Source organism: Martes martes (genome assembly GCF_963455335.1).
Source record: "Martes martes genome assembly, chromosome: 10".
Classification (NCBI taxonomy): Eukaryota; Metazoa; Chordata; class Mammalia; order Carnivora; family Mustelidae; genus Martes; species Martes martes.
The window spans coordinates 19,031,503-19,045,143 of record NC_137898.1 but is presented as its reverse complement, the minus strand read 5'-3'; the positions used below and the strand labels follow the sequence as shown (position 1 = coordinate 19,045,143).

Here is a 13,641-nt window from a genome sequence, read left to right as displayed (position 1 = left end):
CCTTAGTGTGTGTGTGTGTTTTTTTTTTTTAAGATTATTTATTTATTTATTTGACAGAGATCACAAGTAGGCAGAGAGGCAGGCAGAGACAGAGGGAGGGGGAAGCAGGCTCCCTGCTGAGCAGAGAGCCCGACGTAGGGCTCCATCCCAGGACCCTGGGATCATGAACCGAGCCGAAGGCAGAGGCTTTAACCCACTGAGCCACCCAGGCACCCAAACCTTAGTGTATCACATCCATACTATAAGACACTGTCTTCTTCATGAGCCCCTGGAACATAGGAAGCTTCTTGGTGATATTTCTGGTTGAGCAACTGGTCAGTCTCATTGGTAAACCATGAATCTGTCCTTTCCCCCCAGCCTCTACTTCCCCCAGACCTCCAAGGATGGTTCAGTATCAAGTTAGGCAAAGTTTAGATCTTCCTGCCACTAAGTGTCCTTACACATGTGCACAGGAAGTCTCCCGTGCTCAGAAGTTTCTATGAAAGTTTTTGTCCTTGTCCTTGGATTAAATAATAATAATAATAATAATGATAAAGTTTTTATCTTTAAAAAGAACCCAAGAGTTATCAAGAACCCTCCCATCCTTTCTCTGTGAAGCATTAAATATACGCAATTTTCTACCTTCATTCTCAGTGCAGATGTAGTATATGCACTTTTGACAGCTCTGGAGCAATAAAATTCTCTTGGACAGTCTCAGCCCAGAACCTTCCAGCTCCCCTTTCCCTAGGGCAGAAGGCGACAATCTCCTCTCTGGGTTTGTTGGTATCCGTTTTAGCCTTTTTTTTTTTTTCCCCTTTTTTTCTTTTTTCCCAGTGCCGTGCCATTTCCCTTGATCTTTTTCAAAACTTCCTCCAGGGGGCCGAGAGGAAAGTTCCATCCCCTTCTCTTGCAGCCCGAAAGGGGAAACCCCCCCAAAAAGCATAGCTGTCCCTTTAAGGGGCCCATGTGGTGGGAAGAGCAGCTACATTCCTACCCCAGTAGGGCCGCTGTCCCGACACGCCAAAGAGGCTACAAATAACCTTCTAGGAGAGAGCCCGGGCGGGGGAGAGCACAGTGCGAGCAGGAACGTGGCTCGGCCGGGCTACTACGCGGAGAGGAAGAGCTCAGTCGGCGTTAGAGAGGGCATGGAAAAAGTTGTTTAAAACCCACGGGTAGTTTAAATAACAGACACGAGAACTCTGTTTTGGATTTGGGAGGTAAACCAATCTTTAAAACGACTGCCCAGGCATCTCCACGCCCTGCCAGGCAAGTTCCGAAATCGGCACAACTTCCACACGAGCTCCCGGAGAACGCTAAAGAAAGACCCGGTGCAAGCCGGGCCAGGTTCTAGAGACCCCTCCATTCCGAACACCACCCCCTCATCGGGGCTGCGAAAATGTGAAGGTTCGCATCTCCCCCAGTTGAATAGGGTTGGGGTTCAAAGATCAAAGTTCTTTGATCTTTGGGCACAAACTAGAGGGAGCTGCTAAATCACGGGGTACACCCTCGGTGCTAGGCGGCTGCGGAGAACTAGATTCCACTGGAGCCCAAATCACACACAGCAGTTGCGTACGGGCACCAAACAAGTTATTAATAAGGAGCAGATGAAGCAGCACTTCTGCTGCCATTCGTCCAGCTCCCCCGAGGGTCACCGCGCGGACCCGGAGCCTGCCTTCTGATGTTCGGCGATACCCGCCCCCCACCCCACTACTCCGGCCAGAACGGCTCTGCCAGCGCCTTCCAGCAGTTTCTTCCCCTGTGTCCCTCCTCTGCCCCTTTTCCAACCCGGTTCCCCCCCGGGAAGGATCCAGGGCAGGAAGCTGATTGGTCGCAGCCAGGAGAGGGAACCCAAAACACCACTAAGGGGAGATGCTGCGAGCAAGCAGTACCCAAAGACCCTCGGTGGGAGCAAGGTCTGGAGTCGGAGGAACTAACTGTTCCCCGAGTAGAGGAATCCCCAGAACCCAAGCATTCCGATTCTACTGGAGCTCAGCTCCGAAATCCGCCCGAGACCCCCTGTCCCTGCAAAGAGGGCTTTTTACAATTTATGGTTTAGCGACCATCCTTGCCCGCCTCCCTTTCTTCGCACACATTCATTCGCACCAAGGACGCAGAGACCCTGTCTTAACCTGGAAGGGAAGCAGCCCCTAGTTCTTCAAAGAGCAGCGAGGGAAGGCGAGCGGGAGCCTCAGAGCTTCCCGGAGCCCGGCCCAGATCCGAGGCGCGGAGCGCCTCCACGGCCGCCGCTCTCGGGCTGGAAGAGCTGGGGGAGCTCCTGCTCCTCTCCCCCGCACGCACGCTCAGGGCTGCTGCTTGGAGAGAGGGCGCGGGGTCTCAGGCCCCAGCCCGCGCCGCCCGGTTTGCGGGAGGTGAGTCCTGCAGCGGCCGGACCCACGGACAAACTTTCCCGGCGGGCCGGGCGGCGCGGGCACCGCGGCGCCGCTTACCGTGTGCGCAGAGCAGGGCGCCAAGCAGCAGCGCGCCCCACGGCCGCCTCATGGTGCCGCGGCCGCCGCCGGCGCTCCCTGTCGGCCGGGGGTCCCGCCGGCTCCCGCGGGACAGCGCGGCGGAGGGAGTCGGCACAGGGTCCCGGAGGGGGGAGCGTCCCGGTCCGCGGCGGGCGGGCGCGCCCCGCAAGTCGCCCTCCGGCCGCTGCTGCCTCCAGTGCTGCCGGAGTCGAAGCCGCCCCGCCAGGGGACCGGGAGGGGGTGTCCCGGGCCAGGCCGCCCCGCCCCCCGCGCCGCAGCCCCCGCCACCGCCACCGCGCCTGGTCCCGCCCCCAGCGCCGGGCCGGCCCCTTCCCGCCCTCGGCCCCCGCCCCCCGGTCCCCGGCCCCCACCCGCCAGCGCCTCCTGCGCTGGCCGGGCTCCTCTTCAGGCCGCCCCCACATTCCTCGTCCTCTAGAGAGCCCCCCTCCGTGTCCCCACTACTACTGCTCAAATGTCCCTGACTTAAAACATTATCACAGCGGCAACTCTCGATCCCTCTCCCTCTACTCTGTGCCAGAGAGGAGCACCCGGGCTGACCCAAGTCGCCTGGACGTGACCCCGGCCCCCCTACCAGCCCCAAGTCCAGACTTTATTGATGTCTCAGAATACGCAAAGCTTGCTAATGCATAATCCTCCTAGGTCTTTATTAACATCAAACAAGGGACATCAGGGGGCCTGGAGGGCTGTATCTTAACTAGCATTCTCACTGTCAAAATTCCTTTTCTGAGATTTTCGTCTTGCTCCACCCCTACTCCGGTCTAGGCAGCGTTGTTCTAGGGCTAAATAATTCCACGACCTCCCCTTTTCATTTACTCATTTCCTGAGGTGGTTGTCTGGGTCCTGTCGCCCCAGCTCAGACGTCCAGAATTGACCCAGACATAGTTCCTCCTTGCTGTCTTTGTAAATCAGCGTTGTTAGCCTCTTCACTTTCTTTGACTTTCTGATCCTGGCAAGGAAGGAAGGGGGTAAGGAAGTAAGTCTTTCCTTGGAGTTGCACTTTCCCAGAGACCGGAGCCTCCTCTGGGCTTCCGTCTGTAGGGCCTTACAGCAGCATTTAACTTTCCCCTTACTGCAGAAAGTTTTAAACTCCTCTCTTGTCTTAACTTCATGGCCTGTGCTCTCTTCAGAGTGTATTAATAATATGAGTTAATTTGTTTTTTTTTTTTTTTGATGAATCTTGTCTTGTTACTTTTGTCCAAGCCCCCAGCTTCCTTAGAGTCTTCTTATCAATTTTCCCTCCAAGCTGGTATGCCAACATTCCCCAACTTTGGGTCTTCTGCAATCTCATTAAACCACGTTTTTCTTGCAAGTAAATAGAGTCCAGAAGACCCAAATGCTCCATGTCAGCCGAGGGAAAAGCAATGTGGTATCGTGCAAAGTGGATATTAGATTTCTCCAATGGCTAGGTTGGCATTTCATCCTTGCTTGTTTTCAATGTTGCCAAGGTTTTCCCTTCAAATCATCATCTTTGACCAAAGCTAATGTGAACTTTGCAACAAGGGAAGTGTTAACTCCTTTAGCTGGTACTTCTTTATACTGTTCTGCCTGAAATTTTTGCACAGGTGAAATGTGGTTGAACCAGCATCACCACGGTAACTAATGCTGAGGCATTTTCTCTGTGTGTAGTTCTTCTTGCTGACTGAAGGCGGCAGTCGAGTCAGGTCAGTTTTACAGGATCCTACTGCTAGGAAAGACAGTCGACCTTGATGACCTACGTCACATTAGCCTAAAATCCAAGGAGAAAGAAGTGAAGAGTAGAAGCTGATTCTAACACCCATTTCCCTCACCCCCCCCCCCCACAATGTTTGTGATGTGGCCTTGGCTGGTCTCAGGGTTTCAATATATGCTGTCTATGCTTTTTGACCTGTTGAGAAAGATCTTACGATTCTGGAGACCACATTTTTTTCCATACGAAAACAAAGGACATGTGGTATAATGAATACATTTGTCCCAAAAATCCAGGACAGGCAGTCACCATACTTTCAATGTCAGGGGATTAAGAATTTATAAACATCTGTATGCGAAGGATAGGTTTCCTTCCAGAAGGCATGATTTATGTTGTTTTTCTGGGATTGAGGAGGAAGGGGGAAGCTGGCTGTCTCTGTCTGACTCAGGCTCAAGAGACTGCATTTTGTGTGTGCATCCCAAGGCCGCCTCCTCCGTGGCTCAGTGCGGTTCTGGTGCACAGAGCCATCTCTGGCTGCTGTGAGTCATTGGGAATATCAATGGGTAGAAACGAACTTCGTGCATAGTCCCTGCCTGGGTCACCCCCTAGGGTGAGTTAAGTCTTGGCTGTCAGAAACTGCTCTTATGCCAGGAGTGCTAAGCCATATTTATTTTTACCAGGCCTCTCAGACTTTCTTGTTTGGAGTGAGAGATCCTGAAAAGCATGCCAGAATGGGCTGTTTGTCTCCCTTTTATTGTCCTTTGGGACATGCCCCTAGAAAATTTGCCAATTCCAAAGGGGTCCCAGAGGCATTAGTTTCCTCAGAAACACCACCCCTTCCTTCATCCTTCTAGGACAGACCAGGGAACTGAGTTTCCAAGATCAGAATATTGCCCTGAATTAGACCATCACTAATGGCCTTTTCAAAGGAAACACAGGGAGTGCTACAGAAACCAGATAGAAATGGGCACTATTTTGATCCAGCTGGATTGGAATAATTCTCTTATAACCTAGGCGTCATTCAGCAACCTGAATTTCTAGACATAATCCATCTGAAAGAGTAAAAGGCCTGAAGTTTTACACTTTAAAACAGTGGTTCTCAATCAGGAGTGATTTCGCAGACATGGGGCAGTCCCAGTAGACAGTTTTGGGAGAGGGTGCTATTGGCAATGAACGGGTTGACTCCAGGGATGCTGGGAAACAACCTCCCATGAGCAGGACATCCTCCCCGCAAAGAATGATATAATCAAGAATTATCCAGCCCCACATTTTAATAGTGCTGAGGTTGGGAGACCCTGCTTTAAAAGATTAAGAACATGAGGGGAGCCTGGGTGGCTCAGACAGTTGAGTGTCTGACTCTCGATTTTGGCTCAGGTCGTGACCTCAGGGTTGTAAGATGGAGCCCCATGTCAGGCTCCAAGCTCAGCACAAAGTCTGCTTGAGATTTCCGCTCCCTCTTCCACTGCCCCTCACACTTGTGCTCACATAAATAAATAAATCTTAAAAAAAAAAAAAAGGTTAATGTGAGTCTGCAAAGAATTGCTGCATCTACTCTCCAGAATCACCTTCTTGTTAACACAGCATGGGCGGAGGGAAGAGTTCTTAAAGCTGTAGAAAGAAAAACAAGAAAAAGCACAGCTAAAGGAGCTAAAGAAGTCCTACACCTGCCACTTCTGCGTAAGGAGGCCTATTTCCAGTATTTGTTCACTTGGTAAGTATTTATCAAGGGCATATTATGTTCCAGGCAAGGTAGAGGCAGTTGTAAACAAATATATTGGGTTCCTGGAACTTACCGTCTGACAGTTGGGTTTGGATGGACACACAGGTATGCAGAGGCATCGAAAGAATGATCCCACGAATGAATTTCAAGTGATAAATGATAGGGACAGTCAAGGAAAATTACTGAGATCTGTGAAAGGAAAGACTTGATTTCGATTTGGGGACTCAAGGAAGGCCTGGCTGAGACACTGACACCTAAGCCGAGCAAGAGTCATCAGGCTGGGAGTGGGGGCAGAAGGCAGAAGGAACAGCATTTGCAGAGGCCCTGATCCAGGAAAGAGTCCAGAGGACTTATGGGAAAGTATCATTAACTTTTAGCAGTGGATGCTGTTATCTAAGTCCAGGGGCCTACTACTGGGGAGTGGGGAAAAAAAATGAAAGTATAAGGAAAGAGTTTGATTGGCATTTTCTTGAATCACCAACGCTTCACACCACCATTTCTAGTGCTTTTCATGTTCCAGTACAGCAGTGGTACTCACATCAGGGGCTGGGGTACAATGGCTGATTCAGTTCTCTGGCCTAACTTGGGGCACACCCTGGAAAGCAAGATTTTCTACACATATTTCTATCTCCTGAAAGCTTGATAGTCACACATCTGGCATATGTAAGTAGAGCCTTTGCAGCAAATATCTCAGTATATCTTGTTTATTTCAGCAGCAAAGATAAATTTAGAATGGTGGATACACAAACGGAGCAATGAATAAACACATTTAATAACAAACATGAATAATAAACACATTTAATAACAAACATGAATCAAGCAACTATGCAAGTGGTCTCTCTCTCTCTTTTTTTTTTTTTTTGAAGATTTTATTTATTTGAGAGAGAGAGAAAGAGTGAGAGAGAGCATGAGAGGGGAGAAGGTCAGAGGGAGAAGCGGACTCCCCATGGAGCTGGGAGCCCGATGTGGGACTCAATCCCAGGACTCCAGGATCATGACCTGAGCCAAAGGCAGTTGCTTAACCAACTGAGCCACCCAGGAGCCCACAAGTGGTCTCTTTGTTTTCACACTTGCCCTTTTGTTATTCATTCTCTACACGTACAGCAACCAGAGTGACTTAAGAAACATAAATCAGGTCGTGTCTTTATTGGACTTAAAACCTTCTGATGGTTTCCTATTGCACTTGGAATAATATCCATGCTTCTCATGTGGACTTCAAGGTCCTTCATAACCTGGAATCTGCCTGCTACTTTGACCACTTCTCCCCTTATTCATTCTGCTCTGGCCACACTGGCTTTCTTCCAGCTCTGCAACATGCTAGCATTTCTTCCAATTTTTGCATGAGCTGCCTTTTTTTTTTTTTTTTAACTTAAAATACTGTTTCCCCAGACCCTTCCAAGGCTAGTTTGAGCTCAGCATCCCAGCCTCAGCAAAACCTCATCTTATCATCTTATCATCGTAAAGTTGCCTGTTCTCCCTCATGGCCTTTATCCTATTTTATTTAGGAAGTTAGATAAGATTTCCCAGGGTCAGGGCATTTAGCTTAGGTCTTATAGGATGTGTAAGAGTTTACTAGGCAGAAAATGTGGGAGAGGTACATTCTAGGCAGAAAGAAGAAGTTATACCAAAGCAAGGTGGTGGGAAAGAGTTCAGTGTGTTTGGGAATAATGAGTAGGAAAGTATGGCTGGAGTATTAAGTATGTAGGCAAGGTGGTTGGAAAGGTAGGTTGGGATCAGACTGTGAAGGGATGTACATTGTCTGCATGCTTAGGAATTTTGCTTCATCCTAGTAATGGTGAGTCAGCAATGCTTTTAAAGTAAGGAAGTAATGTGGTCAGATTTGAGTTTTAGAATAATACACTCTTGTCACAATCTAGAGATGGCTCGAAGGAAAAGAATAGACATAGAGACTGAAGCTTTTAGTCCTAAGATTCTAAAGTTTGGGAAGTTCCAAATCATATCCCAAGTTTATTTAATGATTCCTAGTATATTTCCTCTCATCCTCCTGAACTAATCTGTTGCAGCATAATCTGTATGCCTTTTCTTGAGCTAGTTGCTTTTTTTCCTGGGCATTTCTTAACATATGGTGATCTCTTACACACAGTATTTAGAGCTAGGAAGGATATGCCAATGCTTTCTGTTTGATTTTTTTTTCTAACGTTTATTTATTTAAGTAATCTCCACCCAACATGGGGCTCACACTCATGACCCCAAGATCAAGAGTCGCATGTTCTTCCAACTGAGCCAACCAGGCACCCCTCTATTTGATTTTTAATGCTCTTCTCAATTAAGTCTTGTGTTTTGCTGGCCTTTTTGTTTAATGAATTTATTTCATGAATTGGTTCCTATGAGGCAACCATAAATCCCATGGATTGGATGGCCTTCATTTTCTAGGCTTTTAATCTAGAGGGGGAAAAATCTATTTAACAAGCCTTTATTCTATTAGACATTAGAAATTTAAAGATGAATGAACACTGTCTCTGCCTTCAAGGAACTCACAAGCCAGTAGGAGAGTTCAAAGAATTTTTTTAACGACATAAATGTTTATCAAGGTGTATACTTGAGGACAGAAGAAGGCAGAGCTAATTTTTGTGGGCTACCAAGAAGAATCAGAAAATCCTTTTCCCTTTCAAACTATATGAAAGTATAATTCCCAACTCTTTCTACAGCATTTGAAAATATAATATAACAAGAAGGTACAAGTCTATAATCACCTTTGAGCTCTGGTTCAATTTAAGCCATGTCCTCTTAACCACTTTCTTGTAATGCTTTAGTTATTTTTAACTGTCTAAGAGTTTGTGAACATTTTCTTTTTTCTTTGCAAATTCTCCCAGATCTCTGGGTTGTTGGCTTGTAGCAGTTCAAAATGACTTGTCTGTAAATAGCATTTTTTACTTTAAACATGTTAATCCCATACACTGGCATCACACTTAGTTTCTGCTTTGCTTTCATGGAAGATAAGTCTTTTAAGAAGAGCCCAGGAGCTCAGCATGAATTTCATGACCTGCATTTCTTAGTAGCTACTTTGCCCTTAGCATCTTTTCTGCTTGATGAGTCGATAAAAGCTTGTCCTAGTTTCTTGAACCTATTTTGCAGCAATAATTCAGCCTGCATTTTTTTCTTTCCTTATTGTTTCCTTGAAGTTTAAAACTATTTAGTATCTTTATGTTTGCTTTTCTGGAGTTTTCAATTCCAGGGAGAAATTTCTTCCCTAACAATCTCTTCATAGGTCCTCTCCAAAGCTAGAAATGTCTATTAACTTTCTCCTTATAATTAGGAATTATAATCTGATAAACTGATGTCTCCACATAGCCTCTCTTCTGGATGTTTTTCTGATTGCTTTGAGCTTGATGTTTCTGTTCTTGTGTTGTAGTAATGACTTTCACATCTCACGCCTTCACTATGCTTTGACCAATTTTATATCACTTGTTTATATTCAGAATTGTGGCGTTGTCTTCTGACTTAGTTGTTTACCTGGATGATTATTTGTTTAGATAACATTTTCAGAAATACGTTATAGTAATTTGAGAATCTGAAAACCTATCTAAATTGAAAGCGACATTTTTTTCTTTCCTTAACATTCAAGGGGGTCACAATTACACCTGTCTCTAACATCGCTCGTTATTTCTACTCTTTTTTTTTTTTTTAAGATTTTATTTACTTGTTTGGCTGACAGAGATCACAAGTAGGCAGAGAGGTAGGCAGAGAGAGAGGAAGGGAAGCAGGCTCCCTGCTGAGCAGAAAGCCCGATGCGGGGTCCGATGCGGGGCCCGATGCGGGGCCCGATGCGGGGCTCGATGCGGGGCTCGATGCGGGGCTTGATCCCAGGACCCGGGGATCATGACCAGAGCCAAAGACAGAGGCTTTAACCCACTGAGCCACCCAGGCGCCCCTATTTCCACTCTTCTTAAGACCCATGTTGTGTATGTTTCACTAAAGAGGTTTCCTCTGCCACTGAGGTGTGGCGAAAATCTGTTATCATGTACTCTGTGGCAGAAGAGAAATCTAAAAGTTGCTGTTCCTTCTTGGGAAAAACAAATACTGTCTGGAAGGTCATCACTTCTGCTTTAAAAATATTTTAAAGAGGGGTCCCTGGGTGGCTCTGTCAGTTAGGCATCCAACTCTCTCTCTCTTTTTTTTTTTTTTAAGATTTTACTTCTTCATCTGCCAGAGAGAGAGAGAGAGAGCACAAGGAGGGGAGAAGGAGAAGCAGGCTCCCCGCTGAGCAGCGAGCCGGACATGGGAATCTATTCCAGGACCCTGGGGCCATGACCTGAGCTGCAGGAAGCTGCTTAGCCAACTGAGCCACCCGGGCACCACAGCATCCAGATCTTGATCTCAGCTCAGGTCTTGAGCACAGGATTGTAAGTTTAAACACTGTATTGGGATCTATACTGGCTGGGCCCATGGAGCCTACTTAAAAATATGTATATTTTTAAAGACTTTCAAGGGGCGCCTGGGTGGCTCAGGTGGTTGAGCATCTGCCTTTGGCTCGGGTCATGATCTCCAGGTCCTGGGATCGAGCCCCACGTCGGGCTCCCAGCTCAGCAGAGAGTCTGTTTTTCCCTCTCCCTCTGCCTCTCCCACTACTTGTGCTCTCTCTGTCTCTGTATCTCTCTCAAATGAATAAACAAACAAAAAAAATCTTAAAAAAATAAAGACTTTCATGTCATTTATTGTTTGTTTTCAAGTTATAATACATGCTTATTATAGAAAATTTTGAGACTATATAAAAGTATAAAGAAGAAAAATGCAAGCAGTCAGTAATTCTAACCCCAGTAAGGCTACCTGTTATTTCTGTGCAACCTCAAATTTTCTTGAAGCCTTAGTCTAGCAACCTCCTACCCTTTTCTTCCTCAATAGACTGCTGAAGACATTAAGAGTGGAAGACTGACTTTAAATATATGGGTCCTTAGGATTTTTATGGAAGGGATGGAGCTGTAGGAAAAAGCTACAAATTGCTCCAGAGATGACATCTTGTTCTTATTTAGTTTTCTTTGAGTCATTAACAGTCGGGCGCCACTGGTGCTGAAACTTATCATTATTATAACCGCAAATGGGTTAATGCCCAAACAAAGCTATATTCTTGGGGCTGGTTCCCAGCTCCACCACACAGATCCCAGCAGCAGCACCCTCCAAGTCTCAGGATAATGCCCCACAAATAAGAGGATGTCGAATGTTCAGCCTGGACTTGAAATTCTCTTCTTTTATCTGGGAGCTTCTAGTTGCTGGCAGGGCAGAGCAAATGTAAAAATAAATAAATAAAAACCAAGCCAACAAACCCTAAAAAAAGAGGCTGTGTGGTTTAGTGGTCAGACCACTAGCCTGGAGGCTGGGATAGTTGAGATCCAGTTCTAGCTCTCCCACCAATTGGCTGGATGATGCTAGACAAGTCATTTTCCTGACCTGTTCCTCAGTTTCCCTGCTTTAAAAAAGGAAGTGCCTTAGAAAGTTTTTATGAGGACAAATAAAATGATCTGCAAATAGCTTCAGGTTGCTTGGAAATAAAATGAAATTGTAGTCCTTAATAATTACTATCCCATTATTTTATTAATAATATAGTAATAAGCCACAGGTGTATGAAAGTTATGAAACTTCCACACCCTCAAGCAGCACTGGGACGAGGGCAAGGGCAGCAATGGGATGGTGCGGGAGGCAAGAACGGAGGAAAAAAAGGGGGGAAGAAAGCAAATATTTTTATCATATTTGCAGGACTTGGCATTAAATACCAAATTAGTAAATTCATTACCTCGAGATAAATGCTGCTTCTAGTTCGGCTCTGTCCCTTTATCCTTACCACATCCAAACTCAGAGTGACTCATGGGAGCCTAGAAATAAGACATATACAATTTTAAGGCAAAGGGAGAATTAGGAGGTTTGAAGCTCCTGCCGGAGAAGACTAAGAATAGACCATGGACACAAAGAGAAGAAGCTCCTCTTTCCCTTTCTTCCCAGTGTAGGTGGTCCACTGGTTTCACAGTCATTCCTCTGATAGCATGATTTTCCTTTTCTTCCTTCCTTCATTTCTTTCTTTTTTCCTTCCTGTTTTTACTCCTTCTTTCTGGTTCTTTTCACAAAAATCTCACTTTGCGGGAACCAACTTAAAAAGCGAGGATAGAGTAGCTTTTTCTAGTAGGTTTCAACTGTAACAGGAACTACAGATCACTAACCCGTTGTGGGGAGTGAGAACAAAAAGAATAATCTGGAGATCTGGGAAGTCAAAAACCAATTAATACCCTGCCTTCTTAAAAGAGAAGTGAGCAATGAGGCATATGAAGAAAAAAAACAAATCCAATTGTGCCCTCGCTTGTGTTCCCCATCCCCTCAAGAAATGAAGTGTCTTGTTAGGAAAAAAGAAAGACACTTGGGAAGGGTATCAAATAGTAAGGGATAGGGGTAGAAGGAGGGACTAAAGATAAAGAGGAATTTGAGAGGAAATGTCAAAGAACTCGTAGAGGATTTAATAACCACCTTCTGCGTGTCCAGCCTGGACATGGGCAGAAAGGATACATCTCTGACCTCACAGAGCAGCCAAAACACACGCCTGTGAAAAGCACTTGGTAGCAATTTCAGACAGTAAATAATAAAGAGATAAAAATAGGTCATGGGACATTGAGTGTTTGTGGGAATTTAGGGGTGGGAGCTATTATTGTGAGTTAGGGTAACAGCTGTACAAAGTAGGAATCGTAGTTATGAAATTCAGAAATTGCGCCTGCGGAGGGCTCGCAGTAATTTTTCGACACCGGGAAATGTGAGAGATTCCAAAGAATGCTCCACCTCAAATTCCTCTAAAACCAACTCCTCAAGAATGGCAGTCCTAAGAAACCTCAACCGCCGTGAAGCGACGGCTGCCGGAACCGGTGTGGCCAGCTTGGGGTTGCGATACGGAGACTGTTTGCGTGACACCCCCTCCACCTCCCGCCTCCTCCCGCCGCGTGGTTGCCGTGGCAACGGAAGAGAGCCGGCGACCTGGGTTCCGGAAGCCGGAGTGCTAGAGCTTGGAAGCTACCCTGGTCCAAGGATGCTGAGTCCCGAGCGCCTAGCCCTACCGGACTACGAGTATCTGGGTAGGAGTTCCTTCAGCTTCGCAGAAGGAAAGAAGTGCCGACGATTAGGCCCGGGTCTGGGGAGGAGGAGGGGAGGGGGCTGAGTGGGAACGGGGGTCGGGGTGGAATAGGGAGGGGCCGGGAAGGGCGGGGTTGGGGGGGCGGGCATTCCGGGGCCTGGAAGTGCAAGGCCGAGCCAGGGGGAAAACGGCGTTGGGGGTCAAAGGGCGTCTGAGGTGTACGGGCTCAGGCAATGTGGATTGTGTTCGAAGTGGGATAGGTTGGAGTTGAGAATTTGGGGGCCCTTTTGGAATATTATAGATCATCCTGGTGGTGGAGTAACCTTGGAACCCGAAGTGCCAAATCAGTCACTCTGAACCATCATTTTCCCGTTACAGCGGCCGCTAACATGTTTGAGCATTTCTTTTACATTAGGCACAATGCCAAGCATTTTATGTGCACTTTTAAAATTGATCGTCACAACAGCCCTAGGAGGAAATACTGTGCTTTTCCTCCATTTTGCAGATGGAGAAACCGAGGCTGAAGAGGTGACTTGGATAAATAAGGCCACACAGCTAGAAAATGGTAGAGCTGGAATCAGGAGCTAATCTGCCCATTCCAGAGCTTGAGCTCTTGACCTCTGAGGCAGTAGCTGTAGTACTTTATTGACCACCTTCGATGTGTAAGGCCTTTGCTGGATGAAAAGAGGATGTATATGTGTGTGTGTATATATACATACAA

At 46.7% G+C, this 13,641-nt stretch overlaps 2 protein-coding genes across 2 annotated transcripts in view; one reads left to right on the top strand and one right to left on the bottom strand.

Moving 5' to 3' along the window:
* The window catches only part of LRP4 (LDL receptor related protein 4), a gene marked incomplete at its 5' end in the record, with an annotated part of 50,842 nt that extends 48,364 nt beyond the window's left edge, over positions 1-2,478 (bottom strand). The window contains one exon of the mRNA XM_080817558.1: positions 2,427-2,478. Within this exon, the coding sequence (XP_080673684.1) occupies positions 2,427-2,478 (52 nt within the window). The remainder of the gene's footprint in view (positions 1-2,426) is intronic.
* Positions 2,479-12,804: 10,326 nt separating this feature from the next.
* Positions 12,805-13,641, top strand: part of CSTPP1 (centriolar satellite-associated tubulin polyglutamylase complex regulator 1) — a 140,247-nt gene continuing 139,410 nt past the window's right edge. The window contains exon 1 of the mRNA XM_080817433.1: positions 12,805-12,921. Coding sequence (XP_080673559.1) covers positions 12,876-12,921 — 46 coding nt within the window. The 5' untranslated portion in view covers positions 12,805-12,875. The remainder of the gene's footprint in view (positions 12,922-13,641) is intronic.